The sequence below is a fragment of the Rhinatrema bivittatum genome, chromosome 4 (assembly GCF_901001135.1).
Source record: "Rhinatrema bivittatum chromosome 4, aRhiBiv1.1, whole genome shotgun sequence".
In the NCBI taxonomy this organism is placed as follows: domain Eukaryota; kingdom Metazoa; phylum Chordata; class Amphibia; order Gymnophiona; family Rhinatrematidae; genus Rhinatrema; species Rhinatrema bivittatum.
In genome coordinates, this window is record NC_042618.1 from 117,678,859 (window position 1) to 117,704,639 (window position 25,781).

Consider the following 25,781-nt stretch of genomic DNA (forward strand, 5'->3'; position numbering starts at 1 on the left):
GCAGTTAGTATAGCGGTGTATAAAAAAGGATTGGATAAGTTCTTGGAGGAGAAGTCCATTACCTGCTATTAAGTTCACTTAGAGAATAGCCACTGCCATTAGCAATGGTAACATGGAATAGACTTAGTTTTTGGGTACTTGCCAGGTTCTTATGGCCTGGATTGGCCACTGTTGGAAACAGGATGCTGGGCTTGATGGACCCTTGGTCTGACCCAGTATGTCATTTTCTTATGTTCTTAAATCACCTGGACCAGATGGTAGCTACCTCAGGATTCTGAAAGAACTCACATTTGAAATTTCAGAACTAATAGTAAAAATTTGTAACTTATCATTAAAATCGTCCAATGTACCTGAAAACTGGAGGGTGGCCAATGTAATGCAGATATTTAAAAAGGGCTCCAGAGATGATCCGGGAAACTATAGACCAGTGAGCCTGCTTTTAGTGCCGGGCAAAATAGTGGAAACTATTCTAAAGAACAAAACATAACATATAGACAAGGTTTAGTGAGACACAGCCAGCATGGATTTACCCAAGGGATGTCTTGCCTCACAAATCTGCTACATTTGTTTGAAGGGGTTAATAAACATGTGAATAAAAGTAAATCAGTAGATGTAGTGCATTTGGATTTTCAAAAGGCGTTTGACAAAGTCCCTCATGCGAGGAAATAAGAAAACTAAAGAGTCATGGGATGGGAGGCAATATCCTTTCATGGATTGCAAACTGGTTAAAAGACAGGAAACAGTAGGATTAAATGGTCAGTTTTCTCAATGGATAAGGGTAAACAGTGGAGTACCTCAGGGATCTGTACTTGGACCAGTGCCTTTCAATATATTTACAAATGATCTGGAAAGGGATATGAAGAGTGAAGTGATCAAATTTTCAGAAGACAAAATTATTCAGGGTAGTTAAATCACATGCAGATTGTGATAAATTGCAGGACCACCTTGCAAAACTGGAAGAGTGTCGTCTAAATCAGTGGTTCTCAACCTTTTTTCTGTCGGGACACACATGATAGATGGTTCTCACATGCGAGACACTGAACACATGACAGTCACAGGGCTAACCCACCCCCACCCCTGACCCTCAGTAATGGGAATAAAGCAGAACTAGAATATTCCCTGTACAACTCACCATACAAAAAGATATCCTGGTGTTCTCAATAACAGCAACACAAACTCCCTCTACTACCTCTACAGCAGTTCACCACCAATGCATGTCCAATTGAGAAAACACAACAAATAAAATGAGGTATTTTATGTGCCTACATGCTAGTTAAATATCTCACCTCGGTCACACACACAAGATTAACCTTCACCAAATACAGAAAGACCAAATTACAAATATGGAGACAAACTGGAATGAAAACCCAAAAAAGCCACTCCGCATGCAGAGCAAAGCTGGAGAAATGGAAGCCGAGATACAGCACCTAACAAAGTCCCAGGATCTGCAATAATGCACAAACTAATCCGCACAAAGTTACACCTGCATTATGGCAAGCACTCAAATGGAACAACCCTACCTATAAAAAAGCAACACTACAAATATTAAACCAGGCCCTAAACACCAATACACCTCCCTTTAAGAAAACAGAAAAAGCCAAGCTGTTATAGATTCCCACACAGAAATAATTGTAAAACTATATGAAAAAATGTTTCAAAACAGTTGATGAACAGATCTAACAATTAAAAACTCTTCAAACACCGATAACATACTTTAAAACAGCAAACATCACATACTACCCAATAATTAAAATGGTAGTCAATCAAGAAAAATGAACTTAAAAAGCCACCTTTACTTACCCTCTCCAACAGTTCTCCTACTCCTTTCCCTTGCAGGCCAAATCAGAAGCAGCAGTAGCTGCCGAAGCTATTCTCATTGTCCTCTTCCTTAGGGACCACAACCAGAGAGTCTACACAAACACACACACACACACACGTTATCTCTCTGACCAATCTCTCTCAATCATACAATGCTCTCGCTCTCTTACTTACACACAAGCTCTCAATCACACTCATGTTCTCTATCTCACTTACAGACTCAATCTCACACAAGCACCCTCACATACACCACACATACAGAAGCACCCTTCCTTTCTCACATACTCACCACCTACGCACACAGAAGCACCCTTCCTTTCTCACATACTCACTACCCATACACAGAAGCACCATTCCTTTTCTCACATACACACCGAAGCACCCTTCCGATTTCAAATACACACACATAAAGGCCCCCAGCTGAACAGTTCATCATCAGCACGACAGCCTGGTCTCCACAGACGGTGCCGGTCTTTTCTTCAGCCCCGCTGGCCTGGTTTCCGGCGGTGGCTAGCAGCACCACTCTTCTTTTCTTCGGCCCCGACAGCCTGGTCTCCGGCGGCAGTCTTCCTTTCTTCGGCCCCCGCCAGCGGCGAATAGCACACGACACACCTGTGCGTGGCGACACACTGGTTGAGAATCGCTGGTCTAAAATGGTAGATGAAATTTAAAGGGAAAAATAACCCTTGCTGTAGTTACATGATTTTAGGTTCTACATTAGGAGTTGCCACTCAGGAAAAAGATCTAGGATTCATAGTGGAAAATACATTGATATCATTGGCTTAGTGTGCTATGGTGGTCAAAAAAGCAACAATGTTGGGAATTATTAGGAAGGGAATAGTGAATAAAACAGAGAATGTCAATTTATTTATTTGCATTTATAGGCTATTAATGTGTTAGCCCGAAGTGGCTCACAGTTTAATGCCTCTGTATCGCTCGATGGCGAGACCGCACCTTAAATACTGTGTGAAGTTCTAGTCACCGTACCTCAAAAAAAGATATAGTTGCACTGGAGAAGGTACAGAGAAAGGTGACAGAATGATAAAAGGGATGGCACGGCTCCCTTGTGAGGAAAGGTTAAAGAGGTTAGGGCTGTTCAGCTTCGAGAAGAGATAGCTAAAGGGGATTTGATAGGGTCTATAAAATGAGAGGACTAGAACAGGTAAATGTGAATTGGTTATTTACTCTTTCAGTTAACAGAAGGACAAGGAGGCACTCCATGAAGTTAGCAAGTAGTACATTTTAAACAAATCTGAGAAAAAATTCTCACTCAATGCACAATTAAGCTCTGGAATTCGTTGTCAGAGGTTGAAAAAAGGTTTGGCTAAGTTCCTGAAGAAGTCCATAAACTTATTAATCAAGCTGACTTAGGGAATAGACACTGCTATTATTGGCATGGGATCTATTTAATGTTTGGGTACCTGCCAGATACTTGTAATCTGAATTGGCCACTGTTCAAAACAGGATGCTCAACTTGACTGACCCAGTATGGCAACTTATGATCTTACAGACAACCCAAAACCAGGGGAAGCTTGGATGCTATATTTTAGATCCAGTTTCCAGGCCCCTGGCAGGCAATAAGTCAGTCTCTGCCTTCTGATTTGGCTGTCTTTAAGGAGCTTGAATTGGGATAACTGCAGAATCTGCTGGCATTCGAAGAAACCTGAAGACGTCAGGTCCTTTTCTTTCCTAACACTGATGCCAGTTTATCCATGAACCTGAGTAGCAGAGATCTTTTGAAGGAGGAATATGCTGTGATAAGTCTGAAGAGATCTGAAGGAATTCCAATAGAATCTCTCTCTCCTAACCATGGGGGAACACTAAGCTGAGACCCCAAAAGAGGATAAGCAGGAAGAGATTCCTGCCTTTGTCGGATAAATATCTGGTAAAAACTCAGACTGAACAGGAGTTAACTCCATCCACTTCTGAATCATGGAAGAGATTACTCTGGAGGAGTAGAATCATCTACTTTACAGCAGGAACGACTCAACTCTGGAAGCTATTGAGGAAGGGAATATACCAGTATAGTACTTTTAGTCGCCTCACTATGCAGAAACATTTTGTCCATCTTGGACAGGAGAAATTCTTCACCATCTCTAACAGCTGGATCCCCATGGGCTGAGACACCCTCTGCTCTGAAGTAGGAAGATGACCTGCTCTTCAAAAATCTAGATTGGTTGATCATCTCTAAGAGCTGTCTTTACAGCCATGGCAGAACTCTGTGTTGTGGTAGTTGTCTCTGCCATGGCAGAAGCCAGCTCAGAGGTGCTCCATATGCCAGTTGTGTCAAAACTTTCTAAACAGCACCCTGATCCATGGATGCTGTGCTCTTGATGCAGTGGTGAGACTTCTGAGCTTATGTTCCAAAGTGCTCAGCTTTGCTACAACTGCCAGCAACCTGGCCTGTCATGCCAAGTGAGTTTGCAGTGTTTTTGAGTGCGAGCTCCATACCAAGGACATGGGCCCAGGAAAAAAACAAAAACACAAAAACTGGCACCATAGACCTGCATCAATGAGGCTATTTCCTGCCTTAGCGTTAAGGAGGTTCTTGCTCCCGAGTAGTTTGTTTGTGAGGTGTTACAGGGTTCCTCATGTACCCTCCTACTATTTAACTTTTTTATGTACCTACTGGATGTTTCTGTTAGAGTGCTTGGGTTTACAGGATTGCTTTATGCTGATGATATGCAGCTAATCTTTCCAGCTGGACAAAATCCAAATAATGCAATGGATAGGATTAATAAGAACTTAATGCTTTCTCAATACTTTTGTAGAAACCACTTAAAAAAAATTATTTTATGCAATTTCAAAAACGTTTACAAGGAACACCTTGTTTGGAAAATGGGGTATACAAAAAGAAAAGGAGAAATAATAAACTTACAATGTCTTTTAGGAAATAAACATACAACCCCATTAGTTTCAAGAAAAGAAAGGGGGCAAGGGAAAATCAAGTGGAATAATCAGGTAATTGGGAAAAAAAAACCTGAGAAAAACACCAGTTACATTATATACACTGGGTCGACTACAATGGAGAATCTAACAGTGCCCGTATTTGAGATGGTTCAAAAAAAATATATAATTAGCATTATTATATCTAACCAGGCATTTACAAAGATAGTGAAGTATGAAATAACCCCCCTTAGATTGTACCTCAGAGCACATTGAAAGAAATTTCTTCCGATGGAGTTGGGTAACCCTTAAGTCAGGGTAAACCCAAATCTTTTGGCCATAGAATAATGAAGAACGATTGCAAAAGAAAAAAACGTAACACATTATCTCTATCAGAAGAAAAAGCAAAGGTGGCTAACATCTCTCAGGGTGTAATTTCAACTCCTTGAGAATTTTGAAGAAAGTCTGTCAGTCCAACGATGTTCCAGAGGAGAAGTTATCACCTCGAGGTTCCTCACAGACTGTACTTTAGGCAAAAAATAAGCCTTAGTTATTACAGGTATAGCAATATCCACAATTTTGAGGATTGAGACATAGTTCCTAAATAATTCTGCAGGAGCAAGCTCTTTAATTATTGGAAAGTTAAGGACCCTCAGGTTTAAAGAACGTAAAGTGTTCTCATGGTTCTCAACCTTTTTAAGAATATATTAAGCCAGACTGAATCAGGTGCTAGTGAGCTTTTTCCACAGTAGTTAGTCAGGAATCTATATTTAAAATCTTAGTCTCTTGAGCTCACAAAATAGATTAATTCTGCTTAAGAGCATTATTCGTTTCCAAAACCATCGATGTAAGTATAGATATAGATGTGTCCAGAATAATCAAAGAATTCCAAAGTACATCTAAGGTAATGGTAGCAGGTTTGGATAGTTTAAGTTTACCAACCTGGGCAGTTGCTTCATCTCCATCAGTCCGGAGAGAGATCGTGCCTCACCCAGCAGCGAGTGACTGCTTCATATCAGCAGTCATGGAAGAGATCACACTAAGGCCCCCTAAAATGGAAGTCTTCTCCCGCCAATATCTCAGATGAAATATCAGCTTCCCCGACAGCCTCTCACTGGACACCCGATCCCGAAAAACTCCCACAGACATTCTCCAAAGTCATCACTGGAACCAGAATTTCAGGCTTTGGAGGAGAGTGCGCTACCGGTGCTCCTGGACTAAGGAAGATCTAGTTGGCCAGCAAAGAGGGCTTCTGGCTCCACATCCTTCTCTGCAGCAGCCATCTCATTGGGAGCAGAGACTGGCATCGCACCAAGGAACTCCTCGATCTTTGGTTGAACCAGGCTAGGTAAGGAAGAGCTAGAAACATTCTCCCTGAGTCTAGCCTTGCATTTTCCGTTAAGAGGTAAAAACCACTGAATTTTGGATATAGGGAAGATAGAGTGGTTACATATCGAGGTAGAAGTTATTATGAGAATCCCAATGAAGTTAAAGATAGAAGGGACAGAATTGAGTACTAGTGTAAAAGTGAGGAATCTGAAGGTGGTTTGTGATGATCAATGAAGAATTGATGTTCATTTTTCTGTGGTAGGACAGCAAGTTTTTTTTCAAACTAAAGCTGTTGAAGAGCTTCAGGGGTTTGTCTCAACCAGTCTTCAACTAGTTATTCAATCTATTTTTTGGCTTACATTATTGTAATGGGCTGTTGGTGGGATTGCCGGTTAAATGTATTCGCAGGCTGTAGGCCATGAAAAACATGGCAGCAAGGTTGATTTATGGATACCCATAGAAAGTCAGTGCTATTCAGTTATTAAAACAAATGTATTGGCTCCCTGTCCAAAAAAGAATACAGTATAAAATCATGAGCTTAATGTACAAAATGGTTAAAGAGCAGGGAGTGAAATATTTGCAACAGCTGGTGAAGATTTTAAAGCCAAGGAGGATTCACCACTCAGTATCTGAGATTCAATTTGTTCTTCCATCAGTTAGAATAGTAGCTATGAGCTCAATCAGGAAAAGGATTTTTGCAATTATAGGTCCTGAATTTTGAACTCAGCACCAAGGGAGTTAAGGATGGAGCCAAATTATTTGGCCTTTCAGAAAAAAGGTGAAATCTTGGTTATTTCCATACTAAGGCTAAAGGTAATAAGTAGCAGTAGTCATTGGTAGGTTTTTGTTTTTAGGTTTTATTTTGACTTTAATTTGTTGTATTTATTCTGTACATTGTGAACTGGTTGATTAAAATAATACATACTACGACAAGAATAAACAAACTGGTGTACACTGCACCAGTAGGGTTGTCCCCGAGTGAGCGCTTAAGAATGAATAAAATAAAATAAATAAATGATACTTATCTTCTCTTCGGCTCCAAGACAGACTGCCCTAAAGGGGGTCCCTTTTGTCACTTGGGCATTCTTCTTGGCACTTCACCCAGCATCGCAGGTATCTGCACCCCATTTGACTCCTGACCTGAGGAGGATCCAGGAATCAGCGCCATATGGGGGTGAAATGAGCTTTTCCATGCTTACAGGATCAAAAATGGGAATCCCATTTCTACTACCTGCATTGTGAGTCTGATGCCTCACTCCTAGATGAGGAGAGGCCCCCTACTATTCAGCCACGTTTCAAGGCTTAGGGCTCCTACTCTTCCTCAGGGCTCTTTTCTTCCAGGTGCAGTGTTAAAGTTTCTTGGGAAATATCCGACCACAGATATAACAGTTGAAGGAGAGAGCCTAGAGAGCATAACAACTCGAGTGTTTATAGTGGCTATCCAGTGTCTGCAAACACAGCTCTTGAAGCTGCTGACTGCCAGCTTCTATCTTTTTTTTTTCTGTAGAACTGAAAAGTTGTGTTGATGGGCTGCCAAGTCAGCAGCAAAAAAAAAAAAAAATAGTGCAGAGGGTACAAGGCCCTAAAATGTTGAACAAAAAGCCTGGGACATGTCTGTGTGGTAGCTCAGACAAAGAAAAATTGAAAGGCTCATGAGGCAGCATGCATGCGAGAACCCTCACGCATGCTCAGTACAATCTTTTACAGAGTTCTGAGCTGGGTCCATGTTGGTGCTGTCGGATGACATCACCCACACATAATGGCTAATTCCTCATGCTTGCTTGTTGGCAAAGATAAGGCTGCATGAAAAAACAGTAACAGCAGCCTGGGCTGCAGTTAGAAAGTCTATAAGGCACAAAATAGAAAATGTTTCTAGTTTCCTGTTATATATGCAGATGACATCCAAATAAATTATTTAGGTAAAGAATCGAGATGAGACAATAGATAAATCATTGTCTTCAAGAGGTTGAGCAAGGGATGTCAGTAAAATAAAATTAAACCATGATAAAACTGAACTATTATGGCTCAAATGTCTTCGTATTCAACTTGAGATTCAGATGACCTCCCAAAATCAGAGATTAAAATTTTAGGACTTTGGTTGGACTTTAGATTAACTTCACAGAACATGAGAGCCACAGTTAAAGCATGCTTCTTTCAGTTATGTAATGTTAGTTATCTTTGGGCAATCAGAGAATGACTTGTACCTACTTTATTTATAGATTTTTGTATACAGTCGTTCAGATGTACCATCAAACAGTTTTACACAATTGAAATAGAAATACAGAGAACAATAAAAGTATAGAAACCTAAAATAGAATTCAATCCAACTGAAATAAAATCAAATGATAGATAAAATAAATAAACTAAAAACCTATAAGATCAAACTAAAAAAACTTTACATCCTAATAAAATGATGAAATAAAAGGGAAAACAGTAAAGAAAATAAGTTGCATAGTCTTGTGTCAGTCGTGTTCTTCATAGGCTTTGCCAAATGACCAGGTTTTTAGGTCTTTTTAAAATGTTTATATATTTGGTTGTAGCCTTAAGTCAGTGGGTAAGGTGTTCCAAAGCTTGGGACCCGCCAACAAAATGGCTCTCTTACTTGGGTTAAATGGGCAGAGTGCACTGAAGGGATGGTTAAAAGGCCTTTATTTGCAGATCTTAGGTTTTTTTGTGGTGTGTGCAGGCGGATGGCCACATTCAACCAGTCTACTTGTTCTCCATAGATGATTTTGTGTAGTACACATTTGGTTTTATATTTGACATGATAACTGGGAGCCAATGCAAGCTTATGTCAACACATACATATTGCAATGCATTATTAAATCTGACATCCTGAGAACTCAGAGTCAAGATGCTATTAAATATCGCTGCTCGCCTTACTGGTTCTAAAAGTTATGAACATATTCATCCATTACTCAAGACTCTCCACTGGCTTCCCATTACACAAAGAATAGATTTTACATTGTTATGCTCTTTACATCTGATTTCACATAACTGTGCTCCTTATCTCGAAGATAACATTTGTTTATACTAGGGGTAAGAGACTCTGGTCCTGGAGTGCAACAGGTCTGGTTTTCAGGATATCTAAAATGCAAATTCATGAGAAATTTGTATACAGTAGCAGTGCATGCAAATGTATCTCATGCACATTCATTATGGATATCTTGAAAACCAGACCTATTTATGGTACTCAAAGACCAGAGTTACCTAACCCTGCTTTACACCAAACTCCACGATCTTTGAATTTATCGCAACAAATTTTGTTTAAAGTTATAGCTGGTTAAGAAGAGCTTCCTCATGAGCATGTTCTTTATTATGGAATGCATTCCATTGATATATTTTTGAAGTTACATTTTTATTCTTTGAAGTGATTTGATCGTTTCTATTTTATGTTTTTCTGTATACCATTTCGTAGTCTTATCAGAGATACAAATAAATTTGAAAACAAATAAAATGTAAAACTTTTTCACCAATAGACTGTTCAGGATTTTAAAACCATGCCCATTAATAGCTTCAAATCTGAAACTTGACTTACAGCAACAATCAGAAAAGAAGATTAGTGGTGTAGAGGGACAAAGGATAGGGAGGGGAAAAAAAAAAAGCACATTTTTCTTCATTTTTACAAATTGAACACAAATTCAATCAGCAAACTGTTTAGTACAACTACTGCTTGTTTGCCCATGTGTCTGTGTTTGGAGCTTATAAAGGAACTGGGAAGAAAGCTGCTAAATTGTTTGCTATAAAATTTCAGTAAGAACAGAGATCCCTACTTGGTTGTTTGGATCCACACCAGCATATGAATTACGTGAACTGCAGCCAACAGGAGGAGTAGCCTCTCGAATGAACTCTGACAACTCAATCCCTCCTCCAGGGTCACTAAAAAACAAGCACAGGGATCACTGTAATAAACGTATACCAAGGAAAGAAGCCCAATGCTCCACTGCCGCCTCCTTTTTCTTGTATTTTTTAATGCTTAAGTTTATGATATTGGATGCAATTTCTTTCGAGTATACCTCAAAAATCAAGAAATGATGAAATATTTGTGATAAAAAAAAAATTGGAACCTGAAAACCAGTTTGTTTGGGTCAGCTGGTGATATGCAGCACAAATTAAAAGGAAAACACAATGCTTAAGAACAATTCAGTTAGAACACAAAATCATCTTCATACAATTTGTATCCAAGTAGGGATACTTAAAGTGAGTGTGATTAAGGTCTATTATTGGACATTTTCCCTTTAAAATCTCATCCGCTCTTCTGTAGCTATCTGTATATTTTTAGCCTAGGGTCCACAGCATTTTGCACAAGAGTGTAAGGTGTAGCAGGAGTGTTGCATTCAGCAATATACTGTTAAGTGCCTAGATTGATGGTCTATGTAAAATAAAATAAAAAATTAAATAAAGGAATGCAGTCTGCTGATTCTGGCGATGATGCAGAACTAGGTTGCCATTTTTTTTTATTTTTTTTTTTTTTAGTGTGTGCCACATGATCTCAGACCTCATAGACTGTTCCAATGGGCATACTGAAAACATCTTGACGACATAGATCCTGAACATCTATAAATCAAATTTATAACCAAGTGAAGGAACGATGCCTGACTTGCAATGGCTAGCAGAAGGGAATTGTAGGAATTGGAGCACATAATCTTTAAAGACAAGAATAATTTTTCTTTATATCATGCCTTCTCTCCCAACAGGAGACATTTTCCTTACCTGTTAATTTCTTTTCCATGAATCCTGCTACACCAGTCCAATGTCCCTACAGATAGGTTATGTCCCCCTACCAGCAAATGGAGGCAAAGCACAAGACTTTTATGACATCACCACTGCCATCATAGCTCCCTCCAAACTGAGCGTGGGAGCAATCACTCTTACATTTCAGAATGTTGCTCACAAGTTTTACATGGTCAATCACAAATTTTTCTTTGTTCTAAATGCAGAAATGCAATGCTAAATCAGGTGTTCAAAAATTGTTACCGACATGAAAAAAAATTTGCACACCTAATCACTCCTTGAAAAGAACATTGACCACCACTATGTATAGGTGGAGCAACACCGAGAAACTCCAGTATAACCATGACAAAGCATTTAGAGCAAAACTGTTAGCAAAAAATTTCAAAATATAAAACATGTCTGGAGAGAACAAACCTTCAAATTCTACCTTCTCAAGGACCCCTGTAGATAAGGGATAAAAGAGAGGCGAGGACATGACAGACAGGAAAAAAAAAAAAGAAGATGAGCAACAACATCTGTTCAGCAACATTTACATACAGACAACAGGCATGTCTAATCTAACTGGCTAAGGTAGGCTTAGAGGCCACCTCATCTCTACATGGACCAAACAAGACAAAATCTGTCCATCCTAAAAAGATTTGGTAGCCTCCAAGTATTGAAAGAACTCTGTAGACATCCAGACACTTTAGGGACTTATTCTCCCCTTAGAGAAAAATAGAAGCATGATAGATTGATTGATTCAAATGGAACACTGAAACCACCTTAAGCAAAAAGGAGGAAACAGGTAAAAAGGAAAATAAATCTTAAGTGACCAAAAAAGGATCCCTTTAGGACAAAGCCTGAATCTCAGAGATACATCGATCAGAACAAATCGCCACCAAAATACAGATTTCAGATTAAGGTCCTTCAAAGAAGTGTGAATCAGAGGTTCAAAGAGCCAAAACAAACATCTTATGTACCAGACTGAGATTCCACCAAGGGACTCAAGTGTCTAAAAGGTGCATGCAATATCTTAACTTCATGGAGAAAATGAACCACATCCGGATGAGCTGCTACTGAAACCCGAACCTTGCCTCTGTAAGAGGAAATAGCCACAACCTGCACCTTCAGAGAATTCACAGCTAAGCCCTTCTCTAATCCTGACTGAAGAAGGGCTAAAATATACAAAGGATCAGCATTCCAGGGAGAAGCCATGTGAGCCTTGCAGAAAGCAAAAAAATGCACCAGATTTGGATGTAAGCCAGAGACATGGAAGACTTATGAGCTTTCAACAAAGTGGATATCACCGAGGAAGAATAACCTTTCTTCCACAAGTGAGACTCTTATAAGAGCCAAACCAAAAGAGAGAATGGAGAGGGATAGTCCCCAAACATCCAGTAAATGGAGGGGAGGTTCAACTTGAAGCCTGACCAGATCTGCAAACCACGGTCTTTGGGGCCAATCTAGTGCCATGAGGATCACCCGAACACTTTCACCCTTAACACTGCATACCACTCTGCTTATTAGTGGCCAAGGAAGAAAGACCAAGAGAGGATCCTCCTTTGACAAGGGCTGCACCAAAGCATCTATGCCCTCAAAACTAAACTCTGATGATTAATGAACCAGTGCACCTGAGCCTTCTTGTGAGTAGCCATCAGATTCATATGAGGAAGACTCTACCTACAAACAATGCAATAAAATGCATTATGGTTCAACTCCTAGTTCTAAATAGGTTTCTGCTTAGATTGTGCAAGCAGGTTTTCTCCTGGCCTGCAATGTGGGCCACCAAAAAGTTTCAGATTTTCCTCCACCCAAGGGAAGAGAGATTTGTCCCCATCAACTCTCCCCAACTCCTAGTACTACCTTGCTTGTTCATGTAGGCAACTATTGTCACATTGTCGGACAACACCCATACCACTTTCCCTTTAATCAGAGGGAGCACATGACAGAGCAAGACATCACTCTGATTTCCAGATGAATGATGGACCAGGATGCCTCCGCTGGAGTCCAGATCCCCTGGACCACCTGCTCTAGACAATGGAGTCTCCAATCGTGCAAACTCGTACCTGTCATGGCTAAGATTCCAAGCCAGTCGTCAGACTTAACCCAGATCCTGAGGAATCAGATCCTGAGGAAGCATACACCAGAAGGCAACGAAAGAGAGACTTCATAATCCTGAGATTAAGGTGAGCACCGAGACAGCAGAGGAGCCTGCAAAGTTCTGTTCCCGCGATTCTTACCCGTTTTAATCGGTTGTGTCGTACCGAAAAAAAAAAACCCACCCTGACCCTTTAAATTTAATCCTTTCGCATCTCCTACCCTCCCGACCCCCTCCCCAGTTTTAAAGTGCCTGGTGGTCCAGCGGGGGTCCCGAGAGCGATCTCCCGTGCTTGGGCAGTCGGCTGCCACTAATCAAAATGGCACTGATGGCCCTTTGCCCTTAGCATGTAACAGGGTATCCGAGCCCGTGCTCCTACCATGTGACAGGAGCCGGCCAATGGCACGGATACCCTGTCACATCCTAAGGGCAAAGGGCCATCGGCGCCATTTTGATTAGTGAGATCGCTCCCGGGACCCCCGCTGGACCACCAGGTACTTTAAAAATTGGGGGGGGGGGGGGATGCGAAAGGATTACATTTAAATGATCGGGGTGGGTTTGGGGTTTATTTTTAATTGCCCTTTCTTCCTGCCTCCCCCCTCCAAAACGATAAGAGAACCCCATGAAAAATTTCATGGGGTTTTTCTATCGGGTTCGGGGGGGGACCCCCCCCCCCCCGAATTGACGAGTTTGAAAATATCTTCTGATATTTTCAATAGTCAGAAAAACGATTCACATCCCTAAACCTTAATGCCAGGAGCTGCATGCAGTACAGCGCTGAGAGAGTTCAGATGTATCCATGCTGGCCCCATTCCAAACCAATTGCACAGCGATCCTGATGCCAGAACTGAACATCCTTCCACCCCCTCCCCCCCCCCCAGCACATTTGCCCCATGGATAGAAAACTGCAGTCAGGTCTGTCAGAAACCTGAAGAGCCACTGGAGAAGCCCGAGCACTCAGTTCAGAGCTGCTTTCCCTCGGTCTTTTTTTTTTTTCAGAAAGAATTTAAAGAGTCAGACAGGCAAGTAACCAAAGCAAGGGGAGTGAGGGGGAGTAAGAGGCTGAAAGATTCTCTCCTGCTGTGAATCCAAAGATCCTTTCAGCTTTTTTTTTCTTTTTTTATTTAATACACAGAGCTACTGAAATTCCCCTCATGCCCCCCCTTCCCCCCCAAGGCTCTATCACGTCCCCTCTGGAACTGGGAGCTACAGGAATGGACTCACTCTCCTGGCAGAACCAGAGGCCTGGTCCACAGCACACTAGTCCTCTGATGGATCCTGCTGCACAAAGAGTCCTACCATCTGCTGAAGGCAGAGTATACTGGGGTTTCTTAATGCTGCATCACCTATATGTAGTGGCGATGTCACAGAGAAAGTATCGTGCTCTGCCTCCATCTGCTGATAGGGGGACATAACTCCGTAAGGACTCACTGGACTGATGCAGCAGGATGAAATGAAAGAATGTATTTAACAATCCGAGTTTCTGAAAAATTCATTCCGCACACCTCCTCAGGCAGCATGTTTTTTTGAAAATCCAAGGTGGACAAGGAGGAAAGAATATATTAGAAAAGCATATGCAGCTCTTTCAGATCCCATAATCCTTCCCTCACATCAGGTTTTAGACATCCTTTACTCAAACACCCCCATTTCAGGCACTATATTTAAATGCCTGGCTAACATGAAAGCTACTGAGTGGAAAGAGAAATATTTCCTTTTCCTTTGTCAAACACTGAAGACTGCAGCTGTCTCTGTAAGAAGTAAAAATGATCGTTAAACTCATTTAGTTTCCAGCTAAGTCTAATTAAAAATGAAAGCAGAAGAGGATAATTACATTTGAAATGTAGCACTGTAGCAGGAAATTAGACTTTGGTCTTTTGATGGCATTAGATAAAATAGCTGTGGTAACCAAAAAGGGCATCTTAAACTGAGGTTATTTGCTCAGTCATTTTGAGTGATAGGGAAGGTTAATCGGTTGTAAATCTTAACTTCATAAAAGGATTCAAAGTTAAAGGGGAAGGGGAGTGAAACTACTCACAACATGTAGTGACTAATGTGCTTCCTTTTTTTCCCTCTTAAAATTATTTTACTAAATGTATGGCCCTACAATGCCAATCATCGAAGGGCAATATGGCCCTACAATGCAATGGTTACATGGAATAGACTTAGTTTTTGGGTACTTGCCAGGTTCTTATGGCCTGGATTGGCCACTGTTGGAAACAGGATGCTGGGCTTGATGGACCCTTGGTCTGACCCAGTATGGCAATTTCTTATGTTCTTATGAAGGGCCTATGTCAGAAGCAATTTTTATTAATAGACAGATTCTGCCCAATTTTGTTTCTCCGTAGTCTGAATCCTTCATATTTAGAAAAGTGTAAATCAATGCATAAAAGCTAAAAGAGCCTACTGCAAATTTAAAAAATGAGAGCTAGAAATAAAATTCTGAACAAACGTATCTCTGATCTTAAGCAGAGCAACTTCATGTAGTAATCTGGTTTCTGAAGTCATGTTGGCATATTTAGCTAGCTCCCAGAGCTTTTACCTGGGCCCACTGCTGTCCTCTCTCCTGGCTGAACCATCGCTTTGCTCCGTTTTGGTTCCTCGATCGGTTAGTTCACTAGCACTTCTCTCCACGATCTCTCCCTCATCCAGGGCTCTGTGTAATCGGTAGTTCACCATCTTCAGAGCAATAAAGATGGCAGCTACCACCGGGCAGTAGATGGCCACTATCACCATGGAAGATGGAAGGGCCTTAAAAGGTAAAAGAAAAATAATCACAATTAACAAAAGAAAACAAGCAGCGAAAGCAAGTTTTCTCATCTGTAAACAGGGTTCTCCATAGACAGCAAGATGAATTAGCCATAGAAAGTGTGGGTGATGTCACCTGACGGCACCAACATGAACCCAGCTGTCAGAGCTCAGTGAAGACTTTATTGAACATGTGCGGGAGTTCCCATGCATGCACTGCCTTGTGAGCCCCTCAGTCTCTTCCACAGCTTATTTACACAGGTAGATGCATTAAATAATTAACACACAAACATATAATAAATCTACATACATATCATATATATAGGAGCCACAGTAACTCATCTTAGCACAGATGCTAATCAGATACTGCATGCTCTGCAAAGTTTTAAGATTTAGCGAGGTAGTCAACTCTCCAGGAATGCGGGCAGGTATCAAATATGACTCAGCTTGTGGTCTACAGAGAACCCCATTTACAGTAAGTCAACTCGCTTTCTCCATTGAGAAGTAGACAAGAATTAGCCATTATGCAGGGGGAATCCCAAGCTGAGAATTGTATAGTGGAAGCACTTAAGACAACCTAGCCCCCACTACTGGACGAACAGGCTGCGCAGAACTGCTTGTCCAAAGTTACTGCTTCCTCAAGACATGCTGTCCAAACAGTAGTGAGATGTGAAAATGTGAATAGATGACTAAATAGTAGCTTTGCAAACATTTTCAATAGAAGTGGCACCACAATGAGCCACTGAAGTCATCATGACTCTCACCCGAGTCTTGACAGAGTTTACAAACTGCAAACCAGCCAGCATGTAACAATACTCTGTACTAGAGGTAGCCAACATCTCATGCACCAAGAGCCAAGAAATTTGGATACAAGGTATCAAAAAGCCTCATGTTTTTAAACAAGGGGCTGTGGGGGAGGGGAGAGCGGAGGCCCCCCTTTCCAACAGTATCTCTCCCTTTCTCAATCTCCCAATCCTGTGCCCACCAGCCTCTCAATCTCATTCTGTTCCCACTAGTTTCTCTTAATCCCATCACAAGTTTCTTGCCATTTTTCCACCCTGGTACCCCACATCCAGAATCTTTCAATCCTCTTAACCTGCTCCCAGTCTCTCTCAACTCCCCACCATGTCTCCCCCAGCATCTCTCTCAATTACTCCACTTGTCTCTCTATCCTCCCACCATTCTCTCTCTCTCAATTCCCCCACTGTCTCTACCAGTCTCTCTCAATCCTCGCACCTTATCCCCACCAGTATCTTTCTCTATCCTCCCACCCTGTCCGCATCTGTCTGACCATCACTTCTTTCCTCATAGGCACGGGAGCAGAGAAAACCCTTTGATACCTGTGCTCCAGCCCTCACTTGTGTCTCTGCAACAACCAGCAGCAGTGTCAGGTCAGGAGGGGGAGGGAGAGGGAGAGGGAGAGGGGAGGCTGGAGCACAATGATTTCTTTGCCATGCTCCATCGTGTGTGCTTCCTGCTCCAGTCTCTCACCTCTGTCCTCTACAGTGTTATTCAGTTGCCAAAGGGCAAGAGCTAGAATTTGTAGAGTCTGTACAATCTGCCAGCCAACTGGACGGAGTTTGTTTTACAACTATCCTTCCTAATCTATTGGATCAGACGTCACAAAAATGTGAGATGGCAGCTTGCTTCATATGGGCCCACTATCATTTTAAAGGGTCATATAGCTCGAAACCCCCCTTCCTTAAATGTGTCAAAAAAAATCCCAGGGCAATGGTTGGTTGGTACCATTGGGAAAATGCATTAACTGAGTTCAAAGCTAGGGGGTGCTCTGGGCCTCCACTACCCCAATGATTCTAATTTGAAATACAGGATGGGAGGTTCTAGAGACCAGCAGGTTCTAGAGACCAGCAGGTTCTTTTTGATAAGAGATTGGGGGGGGGGGGGGGGGGGGCAATTAGGCACCAGGGATTCTGACCTATTTTGGTAAGGAAGGGGCCGAAGGAGTTTAATCATCCCCTTGTAGGACACTAGCTGATTAATTAGTAAATTCACCTGTAAATTTAAAGTTCTCTAATTCCAATTATCTTAGTACCCTAAACTTAACTAGGAATTCAATAAAATGAAGATGAAGGCAGCAGTCCAGCAGCAAGAGGGGGGCTTTCCAGTCTTTTGCATTGAGTGTCACATGTATGATTTTTTACCTGCCAGTGAGAGATTGTATGTGTGCACTCGGTGCAAAGAGCTCCTGGCTCTCAGGGAATGAGTCCGATCTCTGGAGGCTAGAGTAGCAGACTTGGAGGAGCTGAGGCAGACAGAGAGGTACATTGATGAGACCTTCAGGGACATAGTAGCCAAGTCCCAAATCCACTCTGGTGTAGCAGGAAGTGATCCTGTAGCAAGGACCTGCTCTCCAGGTGATGTATTGTCCTCTCGCACTAAGGACAATCTCCCAGGGCTACTGCCCAGGAGGAAAAGGTTAGGCCAGCCATCATAGTTGGTGATTCAATTATTAGAAATGTAGCTAACAGGGTGGCTGGTGGACGTGAGGATTGCCTGGTAACTTGCCTGCCTGGTGAGATGGTGGCAGACCTCACACATCACCTAGATAGGATTATAGCCAATGCTGGGGAGGATCTGGCTGTCATGGTACATGTGGGCACCAACGACATAGGACAATGTGGGAGAGAGGTTCTGGAAGCCAAATTTAGGATTTTAGGTAGGAAGCTGAAATCCAGAACCTCCAGGGTGGCATTCTCTGAAATGCTTACTGTTCCACGTGCAGGTCCCCAGAGGCAGGCAGAGCTCCAGAGTTTCAATGTGTGGATGAGACGATGGTGCAGGGAAGAGGAATTCAGCTTTGTAAGGAACTGGGGAAACTTTTGGGGAAGGGGGGACTTTTCCGAAAGGATGGGCTCCACCTTAACCAGAGTGGAACCAAGCTGCTGGCACTAACTTTCAAAAAGGAGATAGAGCAGCTTTTAAACTAGAACAAGGGGGAAAGCAGACAGTCACTCAGCAGTGCATGGTTCGGAGAAATGTATCCTTGAAGGATACTAATGAAACAGGAGAGTTAGGGCATCCCAACAGAGAGGTTCCATTAAAAGCAAACATAGTCCATTTGCCTATATGTAAAAAAATCACCGAAGCTAATGATTTCCGAATTATCCCAAACAACTGAAAAGCAAGTTGTTAAAACAAACAAAAAAAAAACACACTTTGAAATGTCTGTATGCCAATGCCAGAAGTCTAAGTAGTAAGATGGGAGAGTTAGAGTGTATAGCAAAAAATGATGAGATTGACATAATTGGAATCACAGAGACCTGGTGGAAGGAGGATAACCAATGGGACAGTGGTATATCAGGGTACAAATTATATCGCAATGATAGGAAGGATCAACTTGGTAGGAGTGTAGCACTTTATGTTCGGGAGGGTATAGAGTCCAACAGGATAAAGATCATACAAGAGATTAAATGCTCAGCAGAATCTATATGGGTAGAAATCCCATGTGTGTTGGGTAAGAGTATAGTGATTGGAATATACTACCATCCACCTGGACAAAATGGTCAGACAGATGATGAAATGCTAAGAGAAATCAGGGAAGCAAGCCAATTTGGAAGTACAGGAGATTTTAATTACCCCAATATTGACTGGGTAAATGTAACATCAGGACTTGCTAGAGACAAAATTCCTGGATGTAATAATTGATTGCTTCATGGAGCAATTAGTTCAGGAACCAACAAGAGAGGGAGCTATTTTAGATTTAATTCTTAGTGGAACGCAGGATTTGGTGAGAGTAATGGTGGTGGGGCCACTTGGCAACAGTGATCATAACATGATCAAATTTAAACTAATAACTGGAAGGGGGACAATAAGTAAATCTGCAGCTCTAACACTACACTTTCAAAAGAGAAACTTTGATATGAGGAAGATAGTTAGAAAAAAACTGAAAGGTGCAGCTGCAAAGGTTGAAAGTATTCAACAGGCTTGGACATTGTTTAAAAATACAATCCTAGAGGCGCAGTCCATATGTATTCCTCACATTAAGAAAGGTGGAAGGAAGGCAAAACAATTACAGTCATGGTTAAAAGGTGAGGTGAAAGAGGCTATTTTAGCCAAAAAACATCTTTCAAAAATTGGAAGAAGGATCCATCTGAAGAAAATAGGATAAAACATAAGCATTGTCAAGTTAAGTGTAAAACATTGATTAGACAGGTAAAGAGAATTTGAAATGAAGTTGGCCATAGAGGCAAAAACTCATAATAAAATTTTTTTTAAATATATCCAAAGCAAGAAACCTGTGAGGGAGTCTGTTGGAGCATTAGATAACCAAGGGGTTAAAGGGGCTCTTAGAGAAGATAAGGCTATTGCAGAAAGGCTAAATGAATTCTTTGCTTCCGTGTTTACTAATGAGGATGTTGGGGAGATACCAGTTCCAGAGATGGTTTTCAGGGGTGACGAGTCAGACCAACTGAACGAAATCACTGTGAACCTGGAAGATGTAGTAGGCCACATTGACAAACTAAAGCGTAGCAAAACACCGGGACCGGATGCTATGCATCCTAGGGTACTGAAGGAACTAAAAAATGAAATTTCTGATCTAATAAAATAAAATCCCAGATCTGCAGGCCCTAATGGCTGAGGCAGAATTGGACATTGTTGCTATCACAGAAACATGGTTCACAGAATCTCATGAATGGGATACAACAATACCAGGCTACAACTTGTTAAGGAAGGACAGAAAGGATAGAAAAGGGGGAGGTGTGGCTCTATGTCAGAAACAACATCCAAGCATCTGAACTACAAGGAAGTTGGGGTAAAGAAGAAGCTCTATGGGTCGACCTAAAAAAAGATGACGGAGTGTCCATTTATATTGGAGTGGTTTACAGGCCTCCAAACCAAAAGGAAGAGCTGGACAGAGATCTGATTGAAGACATCCATAAGATTGGTAGGAAGGGAGAAGTGGTGATCGTGGGTGACTTTAATATGCCAGATGTAGACTGGAAAATCCCATCTGCAGAAACTAAAAATAGTAGAGCAATAATGGATGCCATGCAAGAATCTTTGTTCAAACAAATGGTGTTGGAACCCACGAGAGAAGGTGCTATACTTGACTTATTGCTCACTAATGCAGATAATGTCTCAGATGTCCAGGTGGGCGCCCACCTCAGCAGCAGTGATCAAACGGTATGGTTTAATATCACTAATAGAATAGGGAAAAGAACCACAAAGACCCGAGTTTTACAGTTCAAAAACACAGACTTTGAGGAAATGGGAAAGTACCTGGAGGAAGAACTTAAAGGATGGGAGAACGAGAGAGATGTGGATCAGCAGTGGACCAATCTAAAAGGAGCAATCACCAAGGCAACTGCTCTATATGTTAGAAACAAAGAAAAGCAAAAGAAAATTGAAACCTATCTGGTTCTCAAAGGAGGTGGCTGACAAAATTAAAGCTAAAAGAACAGTTTTCAAGAAATATAAAGGATCCCAAAGGGAGGAGCACAAAGAAGAATATTTGTATCAACTGAGGGAGACGAAGAAAACAATCAAGTTGGCAAAAAATCAAGCGGAAGAGAGGATTGCCAAGGAGATAAAAAATGGTGACAAAACATTTTTCAGATACATCAGCGAAAAGAGAAAGGTCCAAAGTGGTATAGTGAAATTGAAAGGTGGTAATGATCAATGTGTGGAGACAGATGAAGAAATGGCAGAAATATTAAACGAATACTTCAGCTCTGTGTTCACTAAAGAAGACCCTGGAGAAGGACCATCTCTACACAACAAAAAACTGGAGGGAAGTGGAATAGATGAAAATCCATTTACAGTAGAAAATGTGTGGGAAGAGCTAAAGAACCTGAAAGTGGACAAAGCCATGGGGCCTGATGGGATTCATCCAAGGATATTGAGGGAGCTCAGAGATGTTCTGGCGGGTCCGCTGTGTGACCTGTTCAATAGATCCCTAGAAACGGGAGTGGTGCCGAGAGATTGGAGAAGAGAGGTGGTGGTCCCGCTTCACAAGAGTGGAAACAGGGAGGAGGCTGGCAACTACAGACCGGTTAGCCTCACTTCAGTGGTGGGAAAAGTAATGGAGTCTCTGCTGAAAGAGAGAATAGTGAACTATCTACAGTCCGGAGAATTGATGGACCAGAGGCAACATGGATTCACCAGGGGAAGATCCTGTCAGACAAATCTGATCGACTTTTTTGACTGGGTAACCAAGGAATTGGATCAAGGAAGAGCGCTCGATGTCATATACTTGGATTTCAGCAAAGCTTTTGATACGGTTCCGCACAGGAGACTGGTGAATAAAACGAGAAGCTTAGGAGTGAGTGCCGAGGTGGTGACCTGGATTGCAAATTGGTTGACGGACAGAAGACAATGTGTGATGGTAAATGGAACCTTCTCTGAAGAGAGAGCGGTTTTAAGTGGTATACCGCAAGGATCGGTGTTGGGACCGGTCCTGTTCAATATCTTTGTGAGTGACATTGCGGACGGGATAGAAGGTAAGGTTTGTCTTTTTGCGGATGACACTAAGATCTGCAACAGAGTGGACACGCCGGAAGGAGTGGAGAAAATGAGACGGGATCTAAGGAAACTGGAAGAGTGGTCGAAGATATGGCAGCTGAGATTCAATGCCAAGAAGTGCAAAGTCATGCATATGGGGAGTGGAAATCCGAATGAACTGTATTCGATGGGGGGGGGAAAGGCTGATGTGCACGGAGCAGGAGAGGGACCTTGGGGTGATAGTGTCAAATGATATGAAGTCTGCGAAACAATGCGACAGCAAAAGCCAGAAGAATGCTGGGCTGCATAGAGAGAGGAATATCGAGTAAGAAAAGGGAAGTGATTATTCCCTTGTACAGGTCCTTGGTGAGGCCTCACCTGGAGTACTGTGTTCAGTTCTGGAGACCGTATCTACAAAAAGACAAAGACAAGATGGAAGCGGTACAGAGAAGGGCGACCAGGAAGGTGGAGGATCTTCATCGGATGACGTACGAGGAGAGATTGAAGAATCTAAATATGTACACCCTGGAGGAAAGGAGGAGCAGAGGTGATATGATACAGACTTTCAGATACTTGAAAGGTTTTAATGATCCAGAGGCAACGACAAACCTTTACCATAAGAAAAAAATCAGCAGAACCAGGGGTCACGATTTGAAGCTCCAGGGAGGAAGATTCAGAACCAATGTCAGGAAGTATTTCTTCACGGAGAGGGTGGTGGATGCCTGGAATGCCCTTCCGGAGGAAGTGGTGAAGACCAGAACTGTGAAGGACTTCAAAGGGGCGTGGGATAAACACTGTGGATCCATAAAGTCAAGAGGCCGCCAATGAAGAGTAGATGACTCGCCAGAATGATGGCTACTGCCTGGAGACAATACCCTTATTCAATAAACATACACATGGTTACTGTGACTCCAACATCACTCTAAGCTTCAACAGCAAGAGGAAATGTGGAAAAAAGGATTTGCACTCACAAAGACGGGAGTAGCTGGCTTGTTATGGCGGTTACTACCCCAAACCAAATAACCAAATTACTACCTCCACCTTCCTCTATTCCTGATGCATTTCAACTAGCTTGATCACTCCATTCTTATACTTCACTTTCAATGCATATCCAGCATAGTTCTCTGCTTCAACGGCAGGGGAGAAAAAAAACTGTTACTTCACACATCCAGCAGAGCTCTCTGCTTCAACGGCAGGGGAGAAGAAAAAAGGGTTTGCACTCACAAAGCAGGGAGTAGCTGGCTTGTTACGGCGGTTACTACCCCAAACCAAATGTACCTGATACTTCACTCTCGACGCATATCCAGCATGGCTCTCTGCTTCAACGGCATGGGAGAAAGACTGAAACATCACGAATTTCCAGCATAGCTCTCTGCTTCAACGGCAGGGGAAAAGAAAAACTGATACTTCACGCATATCCAGCATAACTTCAATGGCAGGGGAGAAGGAAAAAGGATTCACACTCACAAAGCGGGGAGTAGCTGGCTTGTTACGGCGGTTACTACCCCAAACCAAATGTGCCTGATACTTCACTTTCGATGCATATCCAGCATAGCTCCCTGCTTCAACGGCAGGGGAGAAGATAAACAACCAATAAGGGCTGTATAACATAATCTGGGTAAAAACAAATGGGCATGGGTGTAGCTTGCTTATTGCGGCGGTTACTGCCCCTACTACCTCTAACTAATCAAGCTAGGTATTTCACTTGGATGCAGCTCCATCACCGCTCTCTGCATTAATGGTGGGGGTGCAAGGGAAATAGAACCAAGAGCTAAGAGAAACAGATAAGTATGAGAGAAAAAAATGTGTGAAGCTTGCTGGGCAGACTGGATGGGCCATTTGGTCTTCTTCTGCCATCATTTCTATGTTTCTATAATAGTTAAAATTTGTAACCTAACATTAAAATCATCCAGGGGCGATCCGGGTAACTAGATGTAATGTATTTGGATTTTCAGAAGGCGTTTGACAAAGTCCCTCATTTTGAGGCTTCTACGAAAACTAAAGTCATGGGATAGGAGGCGATGTCCTTTCGTGGATTACAAACTGGTTAAAAGACAGGAAACAGATTAGGATTAAATGGCCAATTTTCTCAGTGGAAAAGGGTAAACAGTGGAGTGCCTCAGGGATCTGAACTTGGACCGGTTCTTTTATATATATATATATATATATATATATATATATATATATATATATATATATATATATATATATATATATATATATATATATAAATGATCTGGAAAGGAATACAACGAGTGAGGTTATCAAGTTTGTGGATGATACAAAATTATTTAGAGTAGTTAAAATCACAAGCGGACTATGATACATTACAGGAGGACCTTGCAAGACTGGAAGATTGGGCATCCAAATGGCAGATGAAATTTAATGTGGCAAGTGCAAGGTGTTGCATATAGGGAAAAATAACCCTTGCTGTAGTTACATGATGTTAGGTTCCATATTAGGAGCTACCACCCAGGAAAAAGATCTAGGCATCATAGTGGATAATACTTTAAAATCGTCAGCTCAGTGTGCTGCAGCAGTCAAAAAAGCAAACAGGAATTATTATTAGGAAGGGAATGGTTAATAAAACGGAAAATGTCACAATGCCTCTATATCGCTCCATGGTGAGACCGCACCTTGAATACTGTGTACAATTCTGGTCGCCGCATCTCAAAAAAATATATAGTTGCGATGGAGAAGGTACAGAGAAGGGCAACCAAAATGATAAAGGGGATGGAACAGCTCCCCAATGAGGAAAGGCTGAAGAGGTTAGGGCTGTTCAGCTTGGAGAAGAGACGGCGAAGGGGGGATACGATAGGTCTTGAACGAGTAGATTAACTCTGTTATTTACACTTTCAAATAATAGAAGGACTAGGGGGTATTCTATGAAGTTAGCAAGTAGCACATTTAAGACTAATTGGAGAAAATTATTTTTCACTCAACTCACAATAAAGCTCTGGAATTTGATGCCAGAGGATGTGGTTAGTGCAGTTAGTGTAGCTGGGTTCAAAAAATGTTTGGATAAGTTCTTGGAGGAGAAGTCCATTAACGGCTATTAATCAAGTTTACTTAGGGAATAGCCACTGCTATTAATTGCATCAGTAGCATGGGATCTTCTTAGTGGTTGGGTAATTGTCATGTTCTTGTGGCCTGGTTTGGCCTCTGTTGGAAACAGGATGCTGGGCTTGATGGACCCTTGGTCTGACCCAGCATGGCAATTTCTTATGTTCTTATGTTGGGGGCATCACCGCACAATTAAAATTCTTATTTTTACCTTGATTTGGTACTAACTCAATAGACAGCAGAGGGATGGGTGGAGGTATCAGGAGACACAAACACCACCCCCCAGGGGGGTGTAGTTTCAGTCCTCAAGGCCCTTTAAAGTTTTACCGCGGGAACATCAGGACATGTGTTAGTATCCAGATGCTCCCACAATAAAATATCTACATCTCCTTCAGATGCAATAAAACAACAAGGCTGATTTTTTTCTAAGCCAGCTTCATTATTTTATTAGCACTGAATTAGATATATGTTAGTTGATTTGCAAACTTCATGCAAAACAGCTAATTGTAATAAGGGCATGTTTGGGGCTTGAATATCGTGCCATATCACTGCAATATGGCTGTTTAAAGCATCTTATAGTCTTATTGCTGCTTAGTAAATCTAGGCCTTAGTTTGTATCTGAATATATCATCCATTTTGAAGTGCTGAAAGACAGAATGTAAGTAAA

At 41.8% G+C, this 25,781-nt stretch overlaps 1 protein-coding gene across 9 annotated transcripts in view; it reads right to left on the reverse strand.

The window, feature by feature from the left end:
* The window catches only part of PCNX1 (pecanex 1), a 380,420-nt gene that overhangs the window by 299,820 nt on the left and 54,819 nt on the right, over positions 1 to 25,781 (reverse strand). For all 9 annotated transcript variants that reach the window (XR_003856303.1, XM_029598749.1, XM_029598753.1 and 6 more), the window contains exons 2-3: positions 15,384 to 15,592; positions 9,807 to 9,912 (exon numbers count right to left, since the gene is read on the reverse strand). Coding sequence is in view for 8 of the 9 variants with exons in the window: in XM_029598749.1 (XP_029454609.1) it covers positions 9,807 to 9,912; positions 15,384 to 15,592 (315 nt within the window). In the remaining variant the exon portion in view is untranslated. The remainder of the gene's footprint in view (positions 1 to 9,806; positions 9,913 to 15,383; positions 15,593 to 25,781) is intronic.